This window comes from Catharus ustulatus, chromosome 35 (assembly GCF_009819885.2).
Source record: "Catharus ustulatus isolate bCatUst1 chromosome 35, bCatUst1.pri.v2, whole genome shotgun sequence".
In the NCBI taxonomy this organism is placed as follows: domain Eukaryota; kingdom Metazoa; phylum Chordata; class Aves; order Passeriformes; family Turdidae; genus Catharus; species Catharus ustulatus.
Window position 1 is genome coordinate 1,326,959 of NC_046255.1, and position 27,974 is coordinate 1,354,932.

A 27,974-nucleotide genomic window follows, 5' to 3' on the forward strand; every position below is an offset into this window, starting at 1 on the left:
ACATCGGGGACATTTGGGGACATTGTTAATGGGACATCGGGGACATTGGTTAATGGGATGTTTGGGGACATTTGGGGACAATAATTAATAGGAAATTGGGGACGTTGGTTAATGGGGAATTGGGGACATTTGGGGACATTGTTAATGGGACATTGATTAATGGGACATTTGTTAATGGAACAATTGGGGACATTGTTAATGGGACATTGGGGACATTTGGGGACAATAACTAATAGGAAATTGGGGACATTGTTAATGGGACATTGAGGACATTTAGGGACATTGTTTAACGGGACCGTGACATTTAAGGACACAGGTAACATTTGGGGCCATTTTGGGACCATTTGGCACCACACCTGTAACTGCAGGTGACCCTTGGGTGACCCCAGGTGACACTTGGGGACACACCTGCAGCTCAGTGACGACACAGGTGACCCCTGGGGCCATTTTGAGGCCATTTTGAACCCATTTGGGGCCATTTTGGTGCCACACCTGTAACTGCAGGTGACCCCTGGGTGAGCCCAGGTGACCTCAGGTGACACTTGGGGACATTTGGGGACACACCTGCAGCTCGGTGATGATGCCGTGGGGCACGTCCTCCTTCTGCTCGTGCAGGAAATGGGCGCTGACGGCGTTGAGCGAGTACGAGCGCAGCTTGTGCTCCCTCAGCAGCACCTGGGGAGCCAAAAATTCACCTGAGGGTCCCAAAATTCACCTGAGGGTCCCAAAATTCACCTGGGGAGCTCCAAAAATCCCCCCCAAATCACCTCAAACCCCTCCCAGGTGTGCCCAGGTGTACCCAAGTGTGTCCCAGGTGTGCCCAGGTGTGTCCCAGGTGTGCCCAGGTGTGTCCCAGGTGTATCCAGCTGTGCCCAGGTGTATCCAGGTGTGCCCAGGTGTGTCTGTGTGAGCCCAGGTGTGCCCAGGTGTGCCCAGGTGTGTCTGTGTGAGCCCAGGTGTGCCCAGGTGTGCCCAGGTGTGCCCCTCACCTGCAGCATGTCCAGGGTGACCCTCCCAGGTGTGGTGACCACCTTGCCCTCCCCCAGGTGTGCCCAGGTGTGTCCCTGGTGTGTCCCCAGGTGTATCCCAGGTGTGTCCCAGGTCTATCCAGATGTGCCCAGATGTGCCCAGGTATACCCAGGTGTATCCCAGGTGTGCCCAGGTGTGTCCCTCACCTGCAGCATGTCCAGGGTGACCCTCCCAGGTGTGGTGACCACCTTGCCCTCCCCCAGGTGTGTCCCAGGTGTGTCCCAGGTGTACCCAGGTGTGCCCAGGTGTATCCCAGATGTGCCCAGGTGTGACCCAACCCCTCCCAGGTGTCCCCAGGTGTCCCCAGGTGTATCCAGCTGTGCCCAGGTGTGTCCCAGCTGTGCCCAGGTGTGTCCCTCACCTGCAGCATGTCCAGGGTGACCCTCCCAGGTGTGGTGACCACCTTGCCCTCCCCCAGGTGTATCCCAGCTGTATCCAGGTATGCCCAGGTGTGTCCCAGGTGTGCCCCAGGTGTGCCCAGGTGTATCCCAGGTGTGCCCAGGTGTGTCCCTCACCTGCAGCATGTCCAGGGTGACCCTCCCAGGTGTGGTGACCACCTTGCCCTCCCGGCGGCCGAGCTGGCGGGACTGGAACGCCGAATCCTTCACCTGCGACGGGACCCCCCTGACCCGGCCCAGGTACGGGAACGAGCTCACCTGAAACAGGTGGGGCACAGGTGAGACACAGGTGAGACACAGGTGAGGCACAGGTGAGACACAGGTGAGACACAGGTGAGACACAGGTGAGACTGGGGAGGTCCTGAGGGGCACCTGGGGACACAGGTGAGGAAGGGACACACCTGGGAGAGATCTGGGGACACCCAGGTGAGCCTCAGGTGAGCCTCAGGTAACTCAGGTGAGACTCAAGTGAGTCCCAGGTGAGTCTCAGGTGACCCCAGGTGAGTCTCAGGTGACCCCAGGTGAGTCCCAGGTGAGCCTCAGGTGACCCCACATGAGTCTGAGGTGACTCTCAGGTGACTCAGGTGAGCCTCAGGTGATCCCAGGTGAACCCAGGTGACCCCAGGTGAGTCTCAGGTGACTCAGGTGAGCCTCAGGTGAGCCCAGGTGAGTCCCAAGTGACCCCAGGTGACCTCAGGTGAGTCCCAGGTGACCCCACATGAGTCTTAAGTGACCCCAGGTGACCCCAGGTGACTCAGGTGAGTCTCAGGTGACCCCAGGTGTCCCCAGGTGAGTCTCAGATAATTCAGGTGAGCCCAGGTGACCCCACATGAATCTCAGGTGACTTTCAGGTGAGTCTCAGGTGAGTCCCAGATGAACCCAAGTGAGTCCCAGGTGATCCCAGGTGACCTCAGGTGAGACTCAGGTGACCCCAGGTGACCCCAGGTGACCCCAGGTGAGTTTCAGGTAATTCAGGTGAGCCCAGGTGACCCCACATGAATCTCAGGTGAGCCCAGGTGAGTCTCAGGTGACCCCACATGAGTCTCAGGTGAGTCTCAGGTAACTCAGGTGAGTCTCAGGTGACTCCAGGTGAGCCTCAAGTGACCCCAGGTGACCCCAGATGAATCTCAGGTGACTCTCAGGTGAGACTCAGGTGAGTCTCAGGTGACTCAGGTGAGCCTCAGGTGACCCCAGGTGACCCCAGGTGACCCCAGGTGACCCCAGGTGACCCCAGGTGAGTCTCAGGTGACCCCAGGTGACCCCAGGTAACCCAGGTGACCCCAGGTGACCCAGGTGACCCCAGGTGACCCCAGGTGAGCTCACCTGTAACACCTGGGCCCTCTGGATCAGGTAGGGCAGGTCGAAGTTGTGGATGTTGTAACCCGTGATGACGTCGGGGTCCACGATGCGAACAAACTCCGCCCACGACTGCGGGGGAGGGGACAGGTGACACAGGTGACACAGGTGACACAGGACAGGTGACACAGGACAGGTGACACAGCACAGGTGACACAGGACAGGTGACACAGCACAGGTGACACTCCAAAATCCCACAAAAAAACCCCAAAAATCCCCTAAAAATCCCCCAAAATCTCTCTGGGACCCCTCCCCAAAATCCCAAATCCCCCAAATTCCCCAAAATTTGAATTTTTCACCCCAAAATTTGCCCCAAAATTTTCATTTTTCACCTCAAAATTTGGATTTTTCACTGCAAAATTTTAATTTTTTACCCCAAAATTTTCATTTTCCACCCCAAAATTTGGGTTTTTCACCCCAAAATTTTCATTTTTTACCCCAAAATTTTCATTTTTCACCCCAAAATTTTCATTTTTAACCCTAAAATTGTCACCTGCAGCAGCCCCTTGTCATTATTGAATCTCCTGATGATGGCTCCAAAATCCCACCCAAAAATCCCCCCAAAATTTCTCTGGGACCCCTCCCCAAAATCCCAAATCCCCCAAATTCCCCAAAATTTTCATTTTTCACCCCAAAAATTTTCATTTTTCACCCCAAAATTGGAGTTTTTCACCCCAAAATTTTAATTTTTTACCCCAAAATTTTCATTTTTCACCCCAAAATTTGGGTTTTTCACTACAAAATTTTAATTTTTACCCCAAAATTTTCATTTTTCACCCCAAAATTTGGGTTTTTCACTGCAAAATTTTAATTTTTTTCCCCAAAATTTTCATTTTTCACCCCAAAATTTTCATTTTCCACCCCAAAATTTGGGTTTCTCACTGCAAAATTTTAATTTTTTACCCCAAAATTTTCATTTTTCACCCCAAAATTTGGGTTTTTCACCCCAAAATTTTAATTTTTTACCCCAAAATTTTCATTTTTCACCCCAAAATTTGGATTTTTCATTGCAAAATTTTAATTTTTTACCCCAAAATTTTCATTTTTCACCCCAAAATTTGGGTTTTTCACTGCAAAATTTTCATTTTTTACCCCAAAATTTTAATTTTTCACCCCAAAATTGGAGTTTTTCACTGCAAAAATTTAATTTTTTACCCCAAAATTCGGGTTTTTCACTGCAAAATTTTAATTTTTTACCCCAAAATTTTCATTTTTCACCTCAAAATTTTCATTTTTCACCCCAAAATTTGGGTTTTTCACTGCAAAATTTTAATTTTTCACCCCAAAATTTTCATTTTCCACCCCAAAATTTGAATTTTTCCCCCCAAATTCCCACCTGCAGCAGCTCCCTCTCGCTGTCGAAGCTCCTGACCGTGGCTCCCCTCAGGGGGGCGCAGCTGTTCAGGGTGAACACCACCCTGAGGAACGGCTCCCGCGCGCCCTGCCGCAGCGCCACGGCCGCGATGGCGATCACCGGGTCCTGCTGCGGCTCGGGGAACACCCCTGGGACCCAAAATAAACAGAATTCACCTCAAAAATCGGGTTTGGCACCCAAAAAAACCCCAAAAACGACCCCAAAAACCCTAAAAATGATCCCAAAATCCTAAAAAATTGCCCCGAAAATCCCAAATTTTCGTGTCCCATAGCGACCCCCAGTGGCCAAAAAGTGAAACTGCAGCTCAAAAATCGTTAAAAATTGAGCTAAAAAACCCAAAATTTGGGTTAAAAATTCCTAAAATCTCCAAAAAACACCCAAAAATTGAGTCCAGGACCCCAAAAATCGAGTCCAGGACCCCAAAAATCGAATCCAGGACCTCAAAAAGCCCCAAATTGACCCAAATCTGCTTCAATTCGCTCCCGGCAGCGCCACGGCCGCCATGGCGATCACCGGGTCCTGCTGCGGCTCGGGGAACACCCCTGGGGTACAAAATACACCGATTTCACCCCAAAAATCGAGTTTGGCACCCCAGAAAACCCCAAAAACGACCCCAAAAACCCCAAAAACGACCCCAAAAAACCCAAAAAAGGCCCCAAAAATTCCTGTTCCACAGCGACCCCCGGTGGCCAAAAAGTGAAACTGCAGCTCCAAAATCGCTAAAAATTGAGTTTAAAAATCCAAAATTTGGGTTAAAAATTCCTAAAATCTGCCAAAAAACCCAAAAATTGAGTCGAGGACCTCAAATCCGATCCCAAAAAGCCCCAAATTGACCCAAATCTGTTTCAATTCGCTCCCGGCAGCGCCACGGCCGCGATGGCGATCACCGGGTCCTGCTGCGGCTCGGGGAACACCCCTGGGGTACAAAATACACGGATTTCACCCCAAAAATCGGGTTTGGCACCCCGAAAAACCCCAAAAACGACCCCAAAAACCCCAAAAACGGCCCCAAAAAACCCCAAAAACGGCCCCAAAAATTCCTGTTCCACAGCGACCCCCGGTGGCCAAAAAGTGAAACTGCAGCACAAAAATCGCTAAAAATTGAGCTAAAAACCCCAAAAATTTGGGTTTAAAATTACTAAAATCTGCCAAAAACACCCAAAAATTGAGTCCAGGACCCCAAAATTGAGTCCAGGACCCCAAAAATCGAATCCAGGACCCCAAAAAGCCCCAAATTGACCCAAATCTGCTTCAATTCGCTCCCGGCAGCGCCACGGCCGCGATGGCGATCACCGGGTCCTGCTGCGGCTCGGGGAACACCCCTGGGGTACAAAATACACGGATTTCACCCCAAAAATCGGGTTTGGCACCCAAAAAAACCCCAAAAACGACCCCAAAAACCCCAAAAACGACCCCAAAAAAGGCCCCAAAAAACCCTAAAAAACCGCCCTGAAAATCCCAGCCCACAGCGACCCCCGGTGGCCAAAAAGTGAAACTGCAGCTCAAAAATTGTTAAAAATTGAGCTAAAAAAAACCAAAAATTGGGTTAAAAATTCCTAAAATCTGCCAAAAACACCCAAAAATTGAGTCCAGGACCCCAAAAAACCCCAAATTGACCCAAATCTGCTTCAATTCGCTCCCGGCAGCGCCACGGCCGCGATGGCGATCACCGGGTCCTGCTGCGGCTCGGGGAACACCCCTGGGGCACAAAATACACGGATTTCACCCCAAAAATCGGGTTTGGCACCCCAAAAAACCCCAAAAACGACCCCAAAAACCCCAAAAACGGCCCCAAAAAAGGCCCCAAAAATTCCTGTTCCACAGCGACCCCTGGTGGCCAAAAAGTGAAACTGCAGCTCAAAAAATCGCTAAAAATTGAGCAAAAAACCCAAAATTGGGGTCTCCTTCCAGTCCCTCCCAGTTTATCCCAGTTTATCCCAGTCCATCCCAGTCCCCTCCCAGTCCCTCCCAGTTTATCCCAGTTTATCCCAGTCCCTCCCAGTGTCCCTCAATCCCCTCCCAGTCCATCCCAATCCCCTCCCAGTCCATCCCAGTTTATCCCTGTCCATCCCAGTGTCCACCAATCCTTTCCCAGTCTCTCCCAGTGCCCCCCAGTCCATCCCAGTCCCTCCCAGTTTATTCCAGTCCCTCCCAGTCCCTCCCAGTTTATCCCAGTTCCTCCCAGTCCATCCCAGTGTCCTTCAATCCCATCCCAGTCCATCCCAGTCCCATCCCAGTCCCTCCCAGTCTCTCCCAGTCCATCCCAGTCCCTCCCAGTTTATCCCAGTCCCTCCCAGTTTATCCCAGTCCCTCACCCTTCCTCCCAGTGCACTCAATGTCAAAGCTCAGTCCATCCCAGTTCATCCCAGTTTATCCCAATCAATCCCAGTGCCTCTCAATCCCCTCTCAGTCCCTCCCAGTTTATCCCAGTCCATCCCAGTCCCTCCCAATCCCCTCCCAGTTTATCCCAGTCCCTCCAAGTCCATCCCAGTTCATCCCAGTCCATCCCAGTCCCTCCCAGTTTATCCCAGTCCCTCCCAGTCTCTCCCACTCCCTCCCAGTCCATCCCAGTGTCCGCCAATCCCCTCCCAGTTTATCCCAGTCCCCTCCCAGTTTATCCCAGTCCCTCCCAGTTTATCCCAGTCCCTCCCAGTTTATCCCAGTCCCTCCCAGTCCCCACCTTTCCTCCCAGCACACTCGATGTCGAAGCTCAGCACCCTCCCAGTATCCCCCAGTCCCCTCCCAGTCCATCCCAGTGTCCACCAATCCTCTCCCAGTCCCTCCCAGTCCATCCCAGTCCCTCCCAGCTCCACCCAGTCCCTCCCAGTATGCCTCAATCCCTTCCCAGTCTCTCCCAATTTATCCCAGTCCCTCCCAGTCCATACCAGTCCCCTCCCAGTTTATCCCAGTCCCCTCCCAATCCCCTCCCAGTTTATCCCAGTCCTCTCCCAGTCCATCCCAGTCCCTCCCACTTTATCCCAATCCATCCCAGTCCATCCCAGTCCATCCCAGTGTCCCTCAATCCCCTCCCAGTCCATCCCAGTCCATCCCAGTCCCCCCCAATCCCCTCCCAGTTTATCCCAGTCCCTCCCAGTCCCCACCTTTCCTCCCGGCGCACTCGATGTCGAAGCTCAGCACCCTCAGGGGGGGCAGCCCCAGCCAGGCCCCCTCGGGGGGGTGACCCCGCAGGGACCCCCAGGTGACATCGGCCTCCAGCTGGCACAGGGTGGCCTTGGGGGGGGCCTGGGGGTCCCACAAGGAATTTTGGGGGTCCCTGGGGGGATTTTGGGGGTCCCAAGAAGGATTTTGGGGGTCCCTGGGTGGATTTTGGGGGTCACAAAAAGAATTTTGGGGGTCTTGGGGTGAGTTTTGGGGGTCTTTGAGGGATTTTTGGGTGTCCCAAAGTGGATTTTGGGGGTCCCCAGAGGAATTTTGGGGGTCTCTGGGTGAATTTTGGGGGTCTCTGGGTGATTTTTGGGGGTCCCCAGGTGATTTTTGGGGGTCTTTGGGGAGATTTTCGGGGTCTTTGGGGGAATTTTGGGTGTCCCCAGGTGATTTTTGGGTGTCCCAAGGTGAATTTTGGGTGTCCCCAGTTGATTTTTGGGGGTCTCTGGGGGAATTTTGGGGGTCTTTGGGGGAATTTTGGGGGTCTCTGGGGAGGTTTTCGGGGTCCCCAGTTGATTTTTGGGGGTCCCCAGGGGATTTTTGGGAGTTTTTGGGTGATTTTTGGGGGTCTCTGGGTGAATTTTGGGGGTCTTTGGGTGATTTTTCGGGGTCCCTGGGGAGGTTTTCGGGGTCCCCCCTCCAGCGGAAGCTCCCCGGGGGCAGCTCCACCCAACAGCAGCCGACGAGCCCCGAGTCAGCCATGAACCTGGGGGGAAATTTGGGAAAAATGTGCATTTTTTATAAAAATTTGGGTTTTTTATAAAAATTTGGGGGGTTTGAGGAGGAATTTTGGGGGTTTAGGGGGGAAATTTGGTAAAAATTTGAAGTTTTTATAAAAATTTGGGGGGTTTGGGGGCGGTTGAGAAGGAATTCGGGGGGAAATTTGGTAAAAATTTGGGGTTTTTATTAAAATTTGGGTTTTTTATAAATATTTGGGATTTTTTATAAAAATGTGGGGGGTTTGAGGAAGAATTTTTGGGGTTTAGGGGGAAAATTTGGTAAAAATTTGGAGTTCTTATAAAAATTTAGGGGAATTTGGGGGCGGTTTGAGGAAGAATTTGGGGGTCTGGGAAGGGTCTTGAAGAAAAATTTGGATTTTTTAATAAAAATTTGGTGGTTTTTATAAAAATTTGGGGGGTTGAGAAAGAATTTGGGCGATTTTGAGGAAAATTTGGGGAGGTTTTGGAGATTTTTGGGCTGTTTTGGGTTAATTTTGGGGATTTTTGGGGCAATTTTGGGGATTTTTTGGGTCATTTTTGGGTCAATTTTTTTACATTTTTAGCTGAGATTTTTGAGGATTTTTGGGCCAAGTTTTTTACGTTTTTGGCTGAAATTTTTAGGGATTTTGGGTCAATTTTTTTACATTTTTGGCTGAGATTTTTGGTGATTTTTGAGTCAATTTTTTTTGATTTTTGGATAAGATTTTTAGGGATTTTTTTGGCTGTTTTGCAGGTTTCTGGGTTGATTTTTTTACGTTTTTGGTTGAGACTTTTGGGGATTTTTGGGTCAATTTTAGGTTGATTTTTTTACATTTTTGGCTGAAATTTTTGGGGATTTTTGGGTCAATTTTTTTACATTTTTAGCTGATATTTTGGAGCAGTTTTTGGGTTATTTTTGGTGTTTTTTACCTGATCTCAAAGTCGATGTTGGCCTCGTAGGGCGGCGCCGGCTGCACCCCCAGCCCCCAATTTTGGGTTCATTATTTTACATATTTAGCTGATATTTTTGTGTATTTTTAGGACAGTTTTTAGGATTTTTTGGTGTTTTTTACCTGATCTCAAAGTCGATGTTGGCCTCGTAGGGCGGCGCCGGCTGCACCCCCAGCCCCCAATTTTGGGTTCATTATTTTACATATTTAGCTGATATTTTTGTGTATTTTTAGGACAGTTTTTAGGATTTTTTGGTGTTTTTTACCTGATCTCAAAGTCGATGTTGGCCTCGTAGGGCGGCGCCGGCTGCACCCCCAGCCCCCATTTTTGGGGATTTTTGGGTCGATTTTTTTACATTTTTGGATCAGATTTTTGGGTGATTTTTGAGGATTTTTGGTGCAGTTTTTGGGACAGTTTTTAGGATTTTTTTGGTGTTTTTTACCTGATCTCAAAGTCGATGTTGGCCTCGTAGGGCGGCGCCGGCTGCACCCCCAGCCCCCCCCAGCGCAGCCCCCGCTCCAGGAGCCGCCGCGCCGGCGCCACCAAACGGGGCAGGGCCAGCTGCACCCGGACAAAGAGGGGCTGCAAATCGCCCTGGAAACCCAAAATACCTAAAAAGAACAAGAAAAAAGAGTTAGCCCAAAAAAAACCCCAAAAAAATCCGAAATCGGGGAAAAAAACGGCGAAAAAATCCCAAATAAAATTAAAAAAATCGAAATAAATTCCATAAAAAATCCCAAATAAATTCTAAAAAATTCCTGAGCAAATTTTAAAAATTCTCAAATACATTGCATGAAAAGTCCCAAATGAATTCTAAAAAAATCCCAAATTTTAAGAGTTACCTAATAAAATTTCGAATAAATAGATTTAAACTCCAAAAAAATTCCATAAAAAACTTCAAATAAATTCCATAAAAATTCCCAAATAAATTCTAAAAAAATCCCCAAAAAATCTAAAAAAAAATCCCAAATAAATTCTAAAAAAACCCCAGAAAATTCTATTTAAAATCAAAAAAAATCCTAAAAAAAATCAAAAAAAATTCAAAAAAATCCCAAATAAACTCTAAAAAAATACCAAATAAATTCCATTAAAAATCCCAAATAAATTCTAAAAAAAACCCAAAAACATCCTAAAAAATCCCAAATAAATTCCATAAAAAACCCCAAATAAATTCCAAAAAATCCCCTAAAAATTCTAAAAAAATCCCAAATAAATTCTAAAAAAAACCCCAAAAAATTCCATTTAAAATCCAAAAAACATTCTAAAAAAAATAAAAAAAAATTCCAAAAAATCCCAAATAAATTCCATAAAACCCCAAATAAATTCCATTAAAAATCCCCAAAAAATTCCATAAAAAACCCCAAATAAATTCCATTAAAAGTCCCAAATAAATTCTAAAAAAACCCCCAAATAAACCCTAAAAAAACCCAAATAAATCCCATACAAAAACCCAAATAAACTCTAAAAAAATCCAAATAAATTTCTTAAAAAACCCACATAAATTCTAAAAAAACCCAAAAAAATTCCATTTAAAATCCAAAAAAATCCTAAAAAAAATCCAAAAAAATTCCAAAAAAACCCCAAAAAATTGCCTTTAAAATCAGAAAAAATCCCCAAAAAAATCCAAAAAAATTCCAAAAAAATCCCAAATAAATCCCATAAAACCCCAAATAAATTCTAAAAAAATCCCAAATAAATCCCAAATAAATCTTAAACATTCCCCAATAAAATCCCAAATAAATTCTAAAAAAAATCCCAAATAAACTCTAAAAAAACTTAAATAAATTCCACTAAAAATCCCCAAATAAATTCTAAAAAAACCCAAAAAATTCCATTTAAAATCCCCCAAAAAATCTAAAAAAATTCCAAATAAATTCTAAAAAAAACCCAAAAAAATCTATTTAAAATAAAAAAAAATCCTAAAAAAAATCTAAAAAATCCTAAAAAAATCCCAAATAAATTCTACAAAAAACCCCAAAAAATTCAATCTAAATTCCAAAAAAAATCCTAAAAAAAACCCACAAAATTCCATTTAAACTCAAAAAAAATCCTAAAAAAAATCCAAAAAAATTCCAAAAAAATCCAAAAAAATTCCAAAAAAAATCCAAAAAAAATTCCAAAAAATCCCAAATAAATCCCATAAAAACCCCAAACAAACCCCATAACAAAACCCCAATAATTTTATTTAATCCCCCCTAAATTCTGTATTTTTCTCACTCTGTTTCCTGAGCAGCTGCAGCCCCAGGACGTTCCTGGGGGGTCCCAGGTTGGGATTTCCCCCCCTCTGCTCCCTCCTGAGCGCGGCCTCCAGCTCCTGCTGCAGCGCCTCCAGGTGGGCTGGGGTCACTCCTGGGAGAGAAAAATCCAAATTATTGGGGTGGGAAAAACAAAATTTATAAAATTCATAAATTTATTGGATTTTGGGGTCTCACCTGGAGCTGCCAGAGTCGATTTTTGGGGCGATTTTGGTGGTTTTGAGCCAATTTTGAGCCATTTTTGACCCATTTTTGAGCCATTTTTGACCCATTTCAAGCCGGATTTTTGGGATTTTTTGCAGAAATTTTGGGATTTTTTTGGGGTTTTTTCTCTCAGTGATTTTGGGGTGAATGGTGTTGATTTGGGGACTCACCTGGAGGGCACAGAGTTGATTTCTGGGGCAATTTTGGCGCTTTTGAGTTATTTTGGAGCCATTTTTGACCCATTTTTGACCCATTTTGAGCCAGATTTTTGGGATTTTTCGCAGGAATTTTGGGATTTTTTTGGGATTTTTTTGGGATTTTTTGTCTCAGTGATTTTGGGGTGGATTGTGTTGATTTGGGGACTCACCTGCAGGGGCCAGCACGTAGAAGTAGGGGCTGAAGCCGTGCAGGTGCAGGCACACACTGAGCCCCTCCCCCGTCACCCCAAACATCCTCAGGATGGGGGAGGGGTGGGGCCAGCCCGGGAAGCCGCGGGGAGGGCAGCCTGGAATGGAAAAAAAAGGGAAAATTTGGGGGAAATTTGGGATTTTTGGGTTTTGGGGATTTTTTGGGGGAATTTGGGATTTTTTGGGATTTTTTGGGGGATTTTTGGGATTTTTTGGGATTTTTTGGGGGAATTTGGGATTTTTTGGGGATTTTTTTGGGATTTTTTTGAATTTTTTTTGAGATTTTTTGGGATTTTTTTGAGATTTTTTTTTATTTTTGGGGGGATTTTTTGGGAGATTTTTTTTTTGGGGGGATTTTTTTGGGATTTTTTTGAGATTTTTTTTATTTTTTGGGGATTTTTTGGGGATTTTTTGGGATTTTTTGGGGGTTTTTTGGGATTTTTTTTGAGATTTTTTTTATTTTTTTGGGAATTTTTTTGAGATTTTTTTGAGACTTTTTGGGGATTTTTTTGAAATTTTTTTTATTTTTGGCAGATTTTTTTGGAGATTTTTTGAGATTTTTTGGGGATTTTTTGGGGATTTTTTTGGGATTTTGTTTTATTTTTTGGGGATTTTTGGGGATTTTAGGGGAAATTTTGGGGATTTTTTGGGGGATTTTTTGGGATTTTTTTGGGATTTTTTTTTTTATTTTTTGGAGATTTTTTTGGGAGACTTTTTGAGATTTTTTGGGGATTTTTTGGAGATTTTTTGGGGATTTTAGGGGAAATTTTGGGGATTTTTTGGGATGTTTTGGGGGGTTTTTTGGGATTTTTTTTTTATTTTTTGGGGATTTTTTGGAGATTTTTTGGGATTTTTTGGGGATTTTTTGGGGATTTTTTTGAAATTTTTTTGAGATTTTTGGGGATTTTTTTGAGATTTTTTGGGATTTTTTTGGGGATTCTTTTGGGGTTTTTTGGGGGTTTTTTTTTTATTTTGTGGGATTTTTTTGGGGTTTTTTTCGGGGTTTTTTTGGGATTTTTTGGGATTTTTTTGAGATTTTTTTTTTTTGGGGGGATTTTTTTGAAATTTTTTTGATATTTTTTGGGATTTTTTTGAGATTTTTTTTATTTTTTGGGGATTTTTTTGGGATTTTTTGGGATTTTGGGAGGTTTTTGGGGATTTTTGGGATTTTAGGGGAATTTTTGGGGATTTTAGGGGAAATTTTGGGGATTTTTTGGTGGAATTTGGGGATTTTTTGGGATTTTTTTGGGGTTTTATTGGGATTTTTTGGGGGTTTTTTTTGGATTTTTTGGGATTTTTTGGGGTTTTTTTGGGGGGGTTTTTTGGGATTTTTTGGGGTTTTTTTGGGGTTTTTTATGGATTTTTTTTTTATTTTTTGGGGATTTTTTGGGAGATTTTTTGGGGGTTTTTTGGGGTTTTTTTTTGATTTTTAGGGATTTTTTGGGGATTTTTTGGGGTTTTTTTGGGATTTTTTGGGATTTTATTGGGGATTTTTTTGGGATTTTTTTGAGATTTTTTGGGGATTTTTTTGAAATTTTTTTGAGATTTTTTGGGATTTTTTGGGGATTTTTTGGGATTTTTTGGGGGGTTTTTTTTGGATTTTTTTTTATTTTTGGGGGGTTTTTGGGGATTTTTGGGGTTTTTGGGGGGTCTAGGGGGGATTTTAGGGGAAGATTTGGGGGATTTTTAGGGGATTCGGGGATTTTTGGGGTTTTGGGGGGGATTGGGGGAAGATTTGGGGTATTTTGGGGAGTTTAGGGGAAATTTTGGGGGATTTTTGTAGATTTGGGGAGGTTTAGGGGGATTTGTGAGAAATTTTGGGATTTGGGGGGAGATTTTGGGGATTTTTTTGGGAAAATTGGGATTTTTGGGGGATTCTGGGGGGATTTTTTGGAGTAATTTGGGATTTTTGAGGGATTTTAGGGGAAATTTTGGGGAATTTTGGGGATTTTGGGGAAGTTTAAGGGAAATTTTGGGGGGATTTGGGGACTTTTGGGGTTTTTGGGGGGATTTTTGAGGGATTTTTTTGGGATTTTTGGGATTTCTGTATCTGTAATTTTTGGGTTAAATCCTGTAGATTTTGGGTTTAATTTGAGGAATTTAAAGAGGATTTTTTGGGGATTTTTTTGGGATTTTTTGGTATTTTTTGGGATTTTTTTTTATTTTTTGGGGATTTTTTGGGGTTTTTTTTGGGGTTTTTTTTGGGGTTTTTTTTGGGATTTCTGTATCTGTAATTTTTGGGTTAAATTCAGTGTATTTTGTGTCCCTTACCCACATAGTGATCGATGTCCAGCTGCAGGAAGCTCAGGCTCTGGGGGGGTTGGGCAGGAGGGGCCGGGCGGCGCCAGCGGGGGGGAACCTCCCCCACAAACAGAGAACCTGCAAAAAAAGGGAGAAAAACAGGAAAAATTGGATAAAAATAACCAAAAAATTATGAAAACAACTAAAGATAAATTAAAATACATGAAAATAGCTTAAAATACATTAAAATAAATTAAAATTAAATTAGAAACGAATTAAAATAAATCAAAGTAAATTAAAATAAATCAAAATAAAATTAAAACAAAATAAATTAAAATAAATCAAGATAAAATTAAAATAAGTGAAAACACATGAACATAAATTAAAATAAATGAAAATAGTTTAACATAAATAAAAATAAATTAAAATTAAATTAAAAACAAATGAAAATAAATCAAAATTAATTAAAATAAAATAAATTTAAATTAAATTAAAAATGAATGAAAATAAATCAAAATTAATTAAAATAAATAAAAATAAAATTGAAATAAATAAAAATAAAATCAAAATAAATCAAAATAAAATTCAAATAAATTCAAATAAAATTTAAAATAAATGGAAATAAATGAAGATGCATTAAAATAAATGAAAATACCTTAAAATACATAAAAATAAATTAAAATTAAATTTAAAATGAATGAAAATAAATCAAAATAAATTAAATTAAAATAAAGTTAAAATAAATCAAAATAAAATTAAAATAAATGAAAACAAGTGAAGATAAATTAAAACAAATGAAAATAGCTTAAAATAAATTAAAATAAATTAAAATTAAATTAAAAACGAATGAAAATAAATAAAAACAAATTAAAATTAAATCAAAATAAGATTAAAATAAATCAAAATAAAATTCAAATAAATTAAAATAAATCCAAATAAAATCAAAATAAAATTCAAAAAAATCAAAATAAATTAAAATCAAAATAAAATTAAAATAAATTAAAATAAAATTAAAAATAAATGCAAATAAAATGAAAAATAAAGGAAAATCAACCCCTCTGACCTGTGGGCTGGCTCTGGGGGTCCGGGGGGGGCCCCTCCCCCAGCCCCAGCTCCTCCTCCAGCTCCTCCAGTTCTCCCAGTTGGGCCAATTCCTGCTCGAACTGGGAGGGGCCCTGGGCACCCCCCCGGCGCCGTTTGGGGGGCGGAGCCCCCGGGGCTGCCGAGCGCTCCATGCACCTGGGGAAAAAAAACGGGATTTTTAGGGGTTTGTGTAGGAATTTTGGGGGATTTTTTGGGATTTTTTTTGGAATTTTTGGGGATTTTTTGGGGTTTTTTTGGGGAACATTTGGGATTTTTTGGGAATTTTTGAGAATTTTTGGGGATTTTTTGGGGATTTTTTGGGATTTTTTGGGGATTTTTGGGGATTTTTTGGGGAATTTTTGGGGATTTTTTGGGGAATTTATGGAGATTTTTGGGGAATTTTTGGGGGAATTTTTTTGGGATTTTTTGGAGAATATTTGGGATTTTTTGGGAATTTATGGAGATTTTTTGGGGATTTTTTGAGAATTTTGGGGGATTTTTTGGGGATTTTTTGGGGATTTTTTTGGGATTTTTGGGGAATTTTTGGGGATTTCTTTGAGATTTTTTGGGAATTTTCGGGGGATTTTTTGGGGTTTTTTTGGGATTTTTTGAGAATTTTTGGGGATTTTTTGGGGAATTTTTGGGAATTTTTGGGGATTTTTTGAGGATTTTTTGGGAATTTTTGGGGAATTTTTGGGGATTTTTTGGGATTTTTTGGGAATTTTTGGAGATTTTTGGGGGATTTTTGAGGATTTTTTTGGGGATTTTTTGGGAATTTTTGGGAATTTTTGGGAATTTTTGGGGGATTTTTGGGGATTTTTGGGGAATTTTTGAGATTTTTTGGGGTGTTTTGGGGCAAATTTTTTGGGAATTTTGGGGGATTTTTTTGGGGAAAATATCGGAATTTTGGGGGGATTTTCTTGATACTTTTGGGGATTTTTTGGGGGAATTTTTGGAGATTTTCTCAGTGAATTTTTGGGAATTTTTGGGGATTTCTTGGGGGAATATTTGGGAATTTTTGCGGGAAGTTTTTGAGATTTTTGGAGGAGGTTTTCGAGATTTTTTTGAGAATTTTGGGTAAATTTCGGGGATTTTTTTGGGATTTTTTGGGGGAATTTTGGGTAAATTTGGGGGATTTTTGGGGTGTTTTGGGGGATTTATGGAGATTTTAGGAATTTAGGGGGGAATTCCCGAATTTCTCCCCAAAATCCCCTCATGGATCCCCAAAATCCCCTCAGAAACCCCAAAAATCTCCTCAGAAACCCCAAAATCCCCTCAGGGACCCCAAATTCCCTCAGAAACCCCAAAATCCCCTCAGAAACCCCAAATTCCCCTCAGCGCCCCCCCCTCCCCTCACGTCCCCTCACGATTCCCGCGCCGCCTCCGCCTCCCTCATTTCCCCTCAAATCCCCCCAAAACTCATCCGAGACCCCACTAAACACCCTAAAGATGCCATAAAACCCCAAAATTCCCCCAAAAAATCCCAAAATTTTCCCAATTTTCCCCTCACGGACCCCCCGGCAGCGCTCACCCAGCTGAGGATCTCCCGCCAAACGCGGGCCCGCCCCGGAAACGCGCCGTGATTGGTTGGTTTCTAACCACGTGACTTGTTGTTGCCAGTTTATGGGCGCCGCCATTTTACGTAACGCTCAAGTCACAACTGGGCGCCGCCATTTTGAGGAGGAAACCGGAAGTCGCAGCCTGCGCGCCGCCATGTTGAGAAGGGAAAATCGCGACCGCAACAAGATGGCGGTAGCGACGTGACCGGAAGTTCAGCCATTTTGAGTGTGGCCTTCACTCCACAAAAATTTGGGCTAAAATCCCCGAATATCCCAAATTTCCCGTTCCCAAAATTCCGCGTTTTGTGCCCCCCCACCCAAATAAAAACCAGAGACACTTTTTAAAATTAAATTTTTTTTATTGACAGGAATTTCCCTCAGTACCCCCCAAATGTTGGGTGGAGTCACCTGCAAAAAAAAAAATTAAAAAATGTTAATTCCATCCAAAAATTACCCCAAAAAATCTGAAATTTAAATTTTGGGGCCCCCTCAGACCCTCCCCGAGTGGGGGAGAGGCACAGGAATCCATCAGGAGGGGTCAGAGCCCAGTGCTGCCATCATGGGGGGCCCCCAGTCCCAAAAAAATCCCAAAATTCCACCCCCTTTAACCCCAAAAAATTTGTTTTAATCTGCAAAAATCCGTTTCAACACCCAAAAAATCCCTGAGAACCCAAATTTCCTTTAAATCCGAAAAAATCTCCTTTAAATCCAAAAAAAATCCAATTAAAACCCCAAGAAAATCACCTTTAAACCCCTAAAAAATCTTCTTGAAATTGAAATAAAAAATTTCTTTTAAATCTAAAAAATTTCTGTTTTAACCCCAAAAAAAACCCTTTTAATCCCTTAAAAAATTCCTTTTATCCCCCCCACAAAAAATCCACTTTAAACATCCAAAAGAATTTTCTTTAAACCCTCAAAAAATCCCTTTTAAAACCTGCAAAAAAATCCCATTAAAACCCTAAAAAATCTGTTTTAAACCCAAAAAAAATCCCCCCAAAAAACACATTAAAACCCAAAAAAATTCCCTTTAAACCCCAAAACAATCCCCCAAAAAATCACAGTAAAACTCAAAAAAATTTCCTTTAAACCTGCAAAGACTGCCCCAAAAAATCCCATTAAAACCCCAAAAAATCTGTTTTAAACAAAAAAAAAATCCCCCAAAAAATCCCATTAAAACCCTAAAAAATCCCCTTTAAACCCCAAAACAATCCCCAAAAAAATCACAGTAAAACCCAAAAAAATTTCCTTTAAACCTGCAAAGACTGCCCCAAAAAATCCCATTAAAACCCCAAAAAATCTGTTTTAAACCCAAAAAAAATCCCCCAAAAAATCGCCTTCAAACCCCCCAAAAAAATCCCCAAAAAAATCCCATTAAAACCCCTAAAAAACGCCCCAAAAAATTCCATTAAAACCCAAACAAATTCCCTTTAAATCCCCCCAAAAAAAACCCTAAAAAAATCCACTTTAAACCCCCAAAAAATCCCATTAAACCCCCCAAAAAATGCCCCAAATAAATTCCATTAAAACCCAAAAAAATTCCCTTTAAATCTCCCAAAAAATCCCCTAAAAAATCGACTTTAAAATCCCAAAAAATCCCATTAAAACCCAAAAAAATCCCATTAAAACCCCCAAAAATCCCCCCAAAAAAATCACATTAAAACCCAAAAAAATTCCCTTTAAATCCCAAATAAAATCCCCTAAAAAATCCACTTTAAAATCCAAAAAAATCTCATTAAAACTCAAAAAAATTCCCTTTAAACCCCCAAAAAATCCCCCAAAAAAATCACATTAAAACCAAAAAAAATCCCATTAAAACCCAAAAAAATCGCCCAAAAATCCCATTAAAACCCCCAAAAAATCATTTTAAAACCCAAAAATATCCTCTTTAAATCCCCAAAAAATCCCATTAAAACCCAAAAAAATCCATTTTAAACCCCAAAAAAATCCCATTAAACCCCAAAAAAATGCCATTAAAACCCCAAAAAAAATCCCTTTAAACCCCCAAACCTCCTCCAAATTTCCCCAGCAGCTCACTTTATTTTTTGGGCTCAATTCCTGCCCTTTTGGGGCTCTCAATCCTCCTCCTCATCCTCAGCTCCTCCCGCTCCTCCCTGGCCCTTCTTGGCGTTTTTGCGCTTGACGCGCCCGGGCCGGCCGCCGCCGTAGGGCGAGCGCAGCGAGAAGTCGATGTGTTTTTGGGAGTCCAGGCGCACGATGAACGATGGGATGTTCACCACCTGCTTCCTCACCCTGAAATTCAAACATTCCCAAAAAAAACCCGGGGTCAAAACTCCAAAATTTGGATTTTTTACGATTTTTTATGCGTGAAAATCGCCATTTTTTGCACTAAAATCCAATTTTTTGGGGAAATTTATGTGGTTTTTGGGAGTATAAACACAAGATGAACGAGAGGATGTTCAACACCTGCTTCCTCATCCTGAAATTTAAAGATTCCCAAAAAAAACCCGGGGTCAAAACTCCAAAATTTGGATTTTTTACGATTTTTTTTACGATTTTTTTACCGCGCGAAAATCGCGTATTTTGGGAAAATTGTGGTTTTTGGGAGTATAAACACAAGATGAACGAGAGGATGTTCAACACCTGCTTCCTCACCCTGAAACTGTGGAATTTTTAAAAAAAACCCCAAGTTAATATCTCAAAATCTGGATTTTTTACGATTTTTTAACGCCTTTTTTACCGCGCAAACATCGCCATTTTTTGCGCTAAAATCGAATTTTTTTGGGAAATTGTTGTGGTTTTTGGGAGTCCAGGCGCACGATGAACGAGGGGATGTTCACCACCTGCTTTCTCAATCTAAAGTTCTGAAATTTTCAAAAAAAACCCCAAATTAATACCTCTAAATTTGGATTTTTTACGATTTTTTTACAATTTTTTTTACCGCGCGGAAACTGCAATTTTTTGCGCTAAAATCGAATTTTTTGGGGAAATTGATGTGGTTTTTGGGAATCCAAACACAAGATGAAGGATGGGATGTTCACCACCTGCTTCCTCACCCTGAAATTTAAACATTCCCAAAAAAAAACCCGGGGTCAAAACTCCAAAATTTGAATTTTTTACGATTTTTCATGTGCGAAAATCGCCATTTTTTGCGCTAAAATCGCATTTTTTTGGGAAATTCATGTGGTTTTTGGGAGTATAAACACAAGATGAACGAGAGGATGTTCAACACCTGCTTTCTCACCCTGAAATTGTGTAATTTTTTTAAAAAAACCCCAAATTAATATCTCAAAATTTGGATTTTTTACGATTTTATATTGCTTTTTTTACCACGCAAACATTGCCATTTTTCGCGCTGAAATCGAATTTTTTGGGGAAATTTATGTGGTTTTTGGGAGTCCAGGCGTACAATGAACGAGGGGATGTTCACCACCTGCTTCCTCACCCTGAAATTTAAACATTCCCAAAAAAAACCCGGGGTCAAAACTCCAAAATTTGGATTTTTTACGATTTTTTATGCGCGAAAATCGCCATTTTTTGCGCTAAAATCGAATTTTTTAGGGAAATTTTTGTGCTTTTGGGAGTATAAACACAAGATGGACGAGGGGATGTTCACCACCTGCTTCCTCACCCTGAAATTTAAACATTCCCAAAAAAAACCCGGAGTCAAAATTCCAAAATTTGGATTTTTTACGATTTTTTATGCGCGAAAACCGCCATTTTTTGCGCTAAAATCGCTTTTTTTGGGTAAACTTATGTGGTTTTTTGGAATCCAAGCACACAATGAATGATGGGATGTTCACCACCACCTTCCTCACCCTGAAATTGTGGAATTTAAAAAAAAAAAAAGAAGTTAATATCTCAAAATTTGGATTTTTTATGATTTTTTTACCGCTGCAAGAATCCCTTTGCGGTACGTTCCAAAAATGATAAAAATTTGCAAAAAAATCACAAAATTTGGGATTTAACCCCAAAGTTTTGGGATGCAAATTTTCTAAAGATCCCAAAATTTAATCACAGGAATCTCCCATGGTGGTTCCCATAAAAAATTTGGGGAAAAAAAACCAAAATCTGGGACAAAACACCCAAAATTTACGCTCCAAAAAACATTCGAAAAAACGATAAAAATTCAGAAAAAAACCCATAAAAATTTAGAAAAAAATCACAAAATTTCAGATTCAACCCCAGAATTTTGGGATGCAAATCCTGTAAACATTCCTGAATTTGTTCAAAATATTCTCATAGAATGATTCCCATAAAAAATCTGGGGAAAAAATCAAAATTTAAGACAAAAATCCCAAAATTTACGCTCCGACACACGTTCAAAAAACAATAAAAATCTAGAAAAAAATAATAAAATTTGGGATTTTAACCCCAGAATTTTGGGATGCAAATCCTGTAAACATTTCCTGAATTTGTTCAGAACATTCTCATGGAATGATTCCCATGAAAAATTTGGGAAAGAAAAACCAAAATTTAGGACAAAAATGCCAGAATTTACGCTCTGAGAAACGCTCGATAAAACGATAAAAATTCAGAAAAAAAACCCATAAAAATTTTGAAAAAAATCACAAAATTTGGGATTCAACTCCAGAATTTTGGGATACAAATCCTGTAAACATTCCTGAACTTGTTCAAAATACTCTCATGTAATGATTCCCATAAAAAATCTGGGGAAAAAAATCAAAATTTAAGACAAAAATCCCAAAATTTACGCTCCGAGAAACGTTCGAAAAACGATAAAAATTTGCAAAAAAATCACAAAATTTGGGATTTTAACCCTGGAATTTTGGGATGCAATACCTGTAAACATTCCTGAGCTTGTTCAGAACATTCTCATGGAATGATTCCCATGAAAAATTTGGGGAAAAAACCCAACATTTGGGATAAAAAAATCCAAAATTTGGCTTTGGAGAGCTGAGAATCGCAACCCGAAAACGACAAAAAATTGGGTAAAAAACTCAAATTTTAGGATTTTAACCCCAAAAATTTGGGATGCAAATCCTGTAAACATTCCTGAACTTGTTCAGAACATTCTCATGGAATGATTCCCATAAAAACTTTGGGAAAAAATGACAAAATCTGGGACAAAACACCCAAAATTTACGCTCCAAAAAACATTCGAAAAAACGATAAAAATTCAGAAAAAAACCATAAAAATTTTGAAAAACACACAAAATTTGGGATTTTAACCCCAAAATTTTACCCTGCACACCCCAAAAAAATGCAAATTTTGGATCTATTTTTACAACTTTTACCTTTTTTTTACCTTTTCTCCACCCCGTTCCCTTCGCAAGGTGTACGGCGCTGCCGCAGTGACCCTTGCCGATTTTTTTTTTTTGCCCAAAATTGGGATTTTTTCACCCAAAACTAGGATGCAAATTGCCAGATTTATCCAGAAGAGTCTCCCACCGTGACTTCCATCAAAAATTTGGGGGAAAAAAGCCAAAATTTAGGACAAGAAAGATCCAAATTCGCTCTCCAAAAATCGCTTTGAAGAACGCAGAAATATGATAAAAATTTCCCAAAAAAATCACAAAATTTGGGATTTAACCCTGGAATTTTGGGATGCAAATCTCAAAAACATTCCAAAATTTATCCAGAATGGCGTCCCACAAAGATTCCCATTAAAAATCCGGGGACAAAAAGCCAAAACTTGGGACAAAACAACAAAAATTTGGGAGAAAAAACCCAAAAATTTCTACTCAGAGTTGCCGGGAAAAGCGGTTAAAAAATGACAGAAATTTGGGTAAAAAAATCAAAATTTGGGATTTTAACCCCAGAATTTTTTGCTGCAAATTCTACAAACATTCTTAAATTTATTCAGAACGTTCTCATGGAATAATTCCCACAAAAAATTTGGGGTAAAAATCAAAATTTGAGACAAAACAACTAAAAATGGCGGACATAGAGTCAACGCTAAAATGATAAAAACTTGGGGGAAAACCACAAAATTTGGGGAAAAAATCACAAAATTCAGGATTTAACCCTCACACTCTAAAATCATCCAAAAAACTTCGAATTTTGATTTTTTTAAATTATTTTTTACCTGCAGTTCCCCTTTTCCCCAGGAGGGGGCGCCCTTCGCAAGGTGTACGGCGCTGCCGCAGTGACCCTTGCCGATTTTTTAATTTTTTGCCCAAAATTGGGATTTTTTCACCCGAATTTGGGGGTTTTTCGGGCGGGAACGCACCGGATGTGGCGCTGGCGGATGAGCACGCGGGCGTGGTGGATGGATTTGGCCAGGCCCAGTTTGAACACCTGGGTCTGAAGGCGGCGCTCCAGGAAATCCTCGATTTTCAGGCCCAGGATGTAATCCAGCTTCATCTTGCCCTCGTCCAGCACGCCGATACGGACCAGGCGGCGGAGGAGGGCGTTGCCTGGGGGGAAAAAATGAGATTTTGGGGGAAAAAATGAGATTTTTGGGGAAATTTGAGGGGAGTTTGGGGGTTTGGGGAGAAAAAACGGGGAAAAAAAGTGAAAAAATGGTGAAAAAATCATGAAAAACAGTGAAAAAATGGGGAAAAAATGGAGGGAAATAAGAAAGAAAAATAGGGAAAACTAGAAAGAAAAATGGGGAAAAAACTGGGAAAAATAAGGGAAAAATACAGGAAAAAATGGAGGAAAAAATGAGAATCAAAATAGGGGGAAAAATGAGCAGGGGGGAAAAAAGGAAAAAAAATGAAAAAAAAAACCAATGGAAAAAATGTTGAAAATACAGGGAAGTGTTGTTGAAAAATCAGTGAAAAATTGGCAAAAAAAATGGTTAAAAACAGTGAAAAAAAACAGTGGGGGAAAAAAAAAAGTGGAAAAAAAAAAAGGGAAAAAAAACAGGGAAAAAAACAAGGGAAAAAAAACAGTGAAAAAAAACAGTGGGGGAAAAAAAAAAGTGGAAAAAAAAAAAACAGGGAAAAAATGAGAAAAAAACGGTGAAAAATCAGGGAAAAAATAATGGGTGAAAATGAGAAAAAAACAAAGAAATAACAGTGGAGAAACTGTGGAGAAATGGGGAAAAAGGAGAAATTGGAGGATTTTGGGGAATTCATCTTGCCCTCGTCCAGCACGCCGATACGGACCAGGCGGCGGAGGAGGGCGTTGCCTGGGGGGAAAAAAGGAGATTTTGGGGAAATTTGAGGGGAATTTGGGGGTTTGGGGAGAAAAAAAGGGGAAAAAAGGTGAAAAAATGAGGAGAAATGGTGAAAAAATGGTGAAAAAATAATGAAAAAAGGTGGAGAAATGAAGAAAAAATGGCAAAAAATGAGAAAGAAAAATGAGGGAAAAATAAGGAAAAATTGAGGAAAAATTGAGGAAAAACTGAGGAAAAAATTAATCAAAAAACTGAGGAAAAAACTGAGGAAAAAATTAAGGAAAAAAATGAGGAAAATTTGAGGAAAATTTGAGGAAAAAATTAATGAAAAAACTGAGGAAAAAACTGAGGAAAAAACTGAGGAAAAAACTGAGAAAAAACTGAGAAAAAACTGAGAAAAAAATGACAAAAAAATGACAAAAAACCGAGAAAAAAAATGAGAAAAAATCGAGAAAAAAAATGAGAAAAAATCGAGGAAAATATGAGGAAAACAAAGAGGAAAAAACGAGGAAAAAACGAGGAAAAAACGAGGAAAAAACGAGGAAAAAACGAGGAAAAAACGAGGAAAAAACGAGGAGAAAGTGAGGAGAAAATGAGGAAAAAAATGAGGAAAAATGAGGAAAAAATGAGGAAAAATTGAGGAAAAATTGAGGAAAAATTGAGGAAAAATTGAGGAAAAATTGAGGAAATAAAAAAGAAGAAAATAGAGAATAAGAAGAAAAAAAGAGAAAAAGAAAAAAAAAGAGAAAAAAAGGGAGGAATTGGAGAATTTTGGGGAATTCATCTTGCCCTCGTCCAGGACGCCGATGCGGACCAGGCGGCGGAGGAGGGCGTTGCCTGGGGGGAAAAAAGGAGATTTTGGGGAAATTTGGGAGTTTGGGAGAAAAGAAATGGAGAAAGGGAGGAAAAAAGGTGAAAAAATCAGGAAAAACGGTGAAAAAATGGTGAAAAAACAGTGAAAAATCTGTGGAAAAACTGTGGAGAAAAGTAGAAAAAAGGAGGAAAAAAGGGGGAAAAATGAGGGAAAAAAATGGGAGAAATGGTGAAAAAATAGTGAAAAACAGTCAAGAAATAGGGAAAAGGGGGAGGGAAATTAGAGGAAAAATGAGAAAAAAAGGTGGGGAAAATACCTAAAAAGCAAGATTAAAGTATGTTAAGCAACAAATAAAATACCATAAAGAAACTGTGAAAAAGTGGAGAAAAGGAGAAAAAAGTTAAGAAAAATAAAGAAAAGTGAACACAAAAACTTCAATAAAACTTAAAAGGTGAACAAAAGTGAAAAAGGAAAAAAAACTAGGAAACCCAAAAGAATCACAGGAAAAAATCACAATAAACCCCAGAAAAATTCAGAACGGAAAAAAAAAAATTCCAGAATAAAAACTCCTAAAAATTCAGAATAAAACACCACAAAAACCCCAAAAAGATCACCAAAAAAAAAAATCAGAAAACCCAGGAAAAAAAAAAATTAAAAAACCAAAATCAAAACAACCATAAAAAATTCAGAAAAAAACCCCTAAAAATCCAGAATAAAAATACCAAAAAATCCGAAAAAAAATTAAAAAAAACCAGCAAAAAAAACAGAAAAAAAATCAGAAAAGAATTACAAAAGAACCAGAAAAAAACCAGAAAAAAATCAGAAAAAAATCAGAAAATCCAGCAGCTGTGAGGAAAATAATTTGGATTTAAAAACTGCAATTTTGGATTTTTTCCTGACCTTCAAAGAGCCGTTTGGGGTCCTTCTCGTCCAGGGTCAGCAGCTCCCGCGCGGCTTTGCGGATTTTGGCCAAGGTGAATTTCACCCTCCACACCTCGCGCTTGTTCCTCAGCCCATACTCCCCTAAAAATCCAAAATTTGGGAAAATTCTGATTTTTACATCCTCAAAAAAGTTTTTCCCAAAAAAAATCCCGCTTTTCCCCCCAAAAAATCCCTTTTTATTCCACCTAAATATCAATTTTTAACCCCAAAATTGCATTTTTGGCACTAAAAAATCTCATTTATTCCCCTTAAAATTTTATTTTTCCCACCCATATTCTTTTTCACTTTAATTTCTCCATCAAAAATCATTTTTTAACCCCCAAAATCTCAGATTTTCCACCCAAAAATCCCTTTTTTCTCCTCAAATCTCTTTTCCTCAAAATCCCTTTTCCCCCCTCATTTTTCCCCCCAAAATTCCAATTTTCCCCTAAAAAATCTCAATTTTTCCTCCCCAAAAATCCAAATTTTTACCCTCAAAATCCCAAACTTTCCCCCTCAAAAATCCCAATTTTTCTCCTCAAAAATCCCAATCTTCCCCTCAAAAAATCCCAATTTTCCCCCTCAAAAAATTCCAATTTTCCCCCTCAAAAAAATCTCAATTTTTCCCCTGAAAAATCCCAGTTTTTCCCCTCAAAAAATCCCAATTTTCCCTCCCAAAAATCCCAATTTTTCTCCTCAAAAAAAATCCCAATTTTCCCCCTCAAAAATCTCAATTTTTCCTCCTCAAAAATCCCAATTTTCACTCTCCAAAAACCCAATTTTTCTCCTCAAAAATCCCAATTTTTCTCCTCAAAAAATCCCAATTTTCCCCCTCAAAAAATCCCAATTTTCCCCCTCAAAAAAATCTCAATTTTTCCACCCCCAAAAAACCTCAATTTTCCCTCCCAAAATCTTAATTTTTCTCCTCAAAAAAATCCCAATTTTCCCCGTCAAAAATCCCCATTTTCCCCCTCAAAAATCCAATTTTTCCCCCTCAAAATCCCAATTTTTCCCCTCAAAAATCTCAGTTTTTCCCCTCAAAAAATCCCAATTTTCCCCCTCAAAAACCCAAATTTTTCCCCAAAACTCCGCAATTTTTACCAGAATCCTCCCAAACACAATTTTTTCCCCCTTAATCCCCTTTTCACCCCCAAAATCCGAATTTTCCCCCTCACAAAATCCCATTTCACCCCCATTTTACCGATCAACTTTAACTCCTGATCGAGCCGCGACTTCTCGAAGGGTCTCCGCGGGGTCACGTAGGTCTTGCGACACACCCAGCTCCTGGCCACGGGCATCGCGACTGCAACGGATATCGCGATAGTCGACAAAAAAAACCCAAAAATTCCCGAATTTACCCCAAAATTTCCCAAATTTTCCCCAAAACGCGGCGCCCCCCCCACACCGCGTGGCGCGCGCCGCGCATGCGCGAACCGCCCCGCCCGCTAGGGGGCGCCCTCGCCACGCGCGTTCCCCTCAGAGCACCGCGTAGGCCTCAAAGCCTCGCCGAGGCCTCAACCGCGCCTCAGAGCGCTGCAAACGTAACCGGTAAATCCCGGGGAACACCGGGAAATCTCCGGGAGCGGCGGAGGGGACGTTGGGAGGAATCCACGGTACCGGTGGCGAGCGCGGACTCACCTCAGTGCGGCCGCGACCGCGTGCACAGAAAGAGAGGTCCGCCCGCCAGCGTGGCTTTATATATGACGATAAATCAAGCCACGCCCATTTCTCATCTCTCAGCCAATCGGAGGGCGCGGCGGGGGCGGTGCTGACCAATCAGTGGGCGGGGCGTGGGGATCATAAAGATGAGGAGAGGCCGCGCGGGCGCCGCCATGTTGCCGTGAGGGAGGGGGTGAGCGCGGGGTCCTCCAAGGGGGAGCGGGGAGGTTTTTGGGGGTATTTTGGGGCATTTTTGGGACATTTTTGGGACATTAAGGGGTCGCTCTCCTATCCAGCTGTGCCCCCAGGTGTGCTGAGGGTGTGGCTTTGTCTCCTCGCCACCGTGCCCTTCGATGTCTGAAAACCATCTCCACAAAAATCCCCGAAACTCCCGCCCGAATTCGCCTTAAAAACCCCTCACATCTCTCAGCGAGCCCAATTCCACCCAAAATCCTTTCAAAATCCGCCGAAAACGCCACAAAAACCCCAAATCCCCGTCCCCATCCCTTGTTGCCATGACAACCGCGAAGAGCGCCCCGCCCCTCCCTTCTTCCCGTTGATTGACAGCACCGCCAGCCAATCAGCGCCTGACTCTGGTTGGGCGGGACCATTCGCTGCGCTGGGAGCGGGGGGGGCCGGGGGGTTTGGGGGGGGTCGCCGTCGGTCGCGATCGGTCGCGACAGCGGCGCCTCGGCCGCCTCCGCACCCGGGGACCCCCCCGGGACCCCCCCCCACCTTTTGGTGCCGCCCCCTCCCCTTTTTTCCACCCCCCCTCTTTGTCCCCCCTCCCCTTTATCCCCCCCCCCCCCGCAAT

The 27,974-nt window shown here is 41.4% G+C and overlaps 2 protein-coding genes and 1 non-coding gene across 3 annotated transcripts in view; all 3 read right to left on the bottom strand.

Moving 5' to 3' along the window:
- Positions 1-16,558, bottom strand: part of POLD1 (DNA polymerase delta 1, catalytic subunit) — a 49,085-nt gene extending 32,527 nt beyond the window's left edge. Inside the window, exons 1-12 of the mRNA XM_033084036.1 lie at positions 16,530-16,558; positions 15,143-15,318; positions 14,110-14,217; positions 11,799-11,936; positions 11,190-11,321; positions 9,415-9,583; positions 7,961-8,029; positions 7,260-7,402; positions 4,120-4,286; positions 2,751-2,855; positions 1,545-1,685; positions 565-675 (exon numbers count right to left, since the gene is read on the bottom strand). Of these exons, the coding sequence (XP_032939927.1) occupies positions 565-675; positions 1,545-1,685; positions 2,751-2,855; positions 4,120-4,286; positions 7,260-7,402; positions 7,961-8,029; positions 9,415-9,583; positions 11,190-11,321; positions 11,799-11,936; positions 14,110-14,217; positions 15,143-15,318; positions 16,530-16,558 (1,488 nt within the window). The remainder of the gene's footprint in view (positions 1-564; positions 676-1,544; positions 1,686-2,750; positions 2,856-4,119; positions 4,287-7,259; positions 7,403-7,960; positions 8,030-9,414; positions 9,584-11,189; positions 11,322-11,798; positions 11,937-14,109; positions 14,218-15,142; positions 15,319-16,529) is intronic.
- Positions 16,559-17,064: 506 nt separating this feature from the next.
- Positions 17,065-27,247, bottom strand: RPS9 (ribosomal protein S9). Its single transcript, XM_033084007.2, has 6 exons — positions 27,140-27,247; positions 26,703-26,804; positions 25,481-25,603; positions 22,873-23,059; positions 18,756-18,971; positions 17,065-17,129 (listed from the first exon to the last, which is right to left on the bottom strand). The coding sequence occupies exons 2-5, from the start codon at positions 26,797-26,799 to the stop codon at positions 18,794-18,796; spliced, it is 585 nt and encodes a 194-aa protein (XP_032939898.1). The 5' UTR covers positions 26,800-26,804; positions 27,140-27,247; the 3' UTR covers positions 17,065-17,129; positions 18,756-18,793.
- On the bottom strand, positions 17,204-17,290 carry LOC117009759. Its single transcript, XR_004420525.1, has one exon. It is a non-coding gene; the product is annotated as a small nucleolar RNA SNORD88 (small nucleolar RNA).
- Positions 27,248-27,974: the final 727 nt, after the last annotated feature.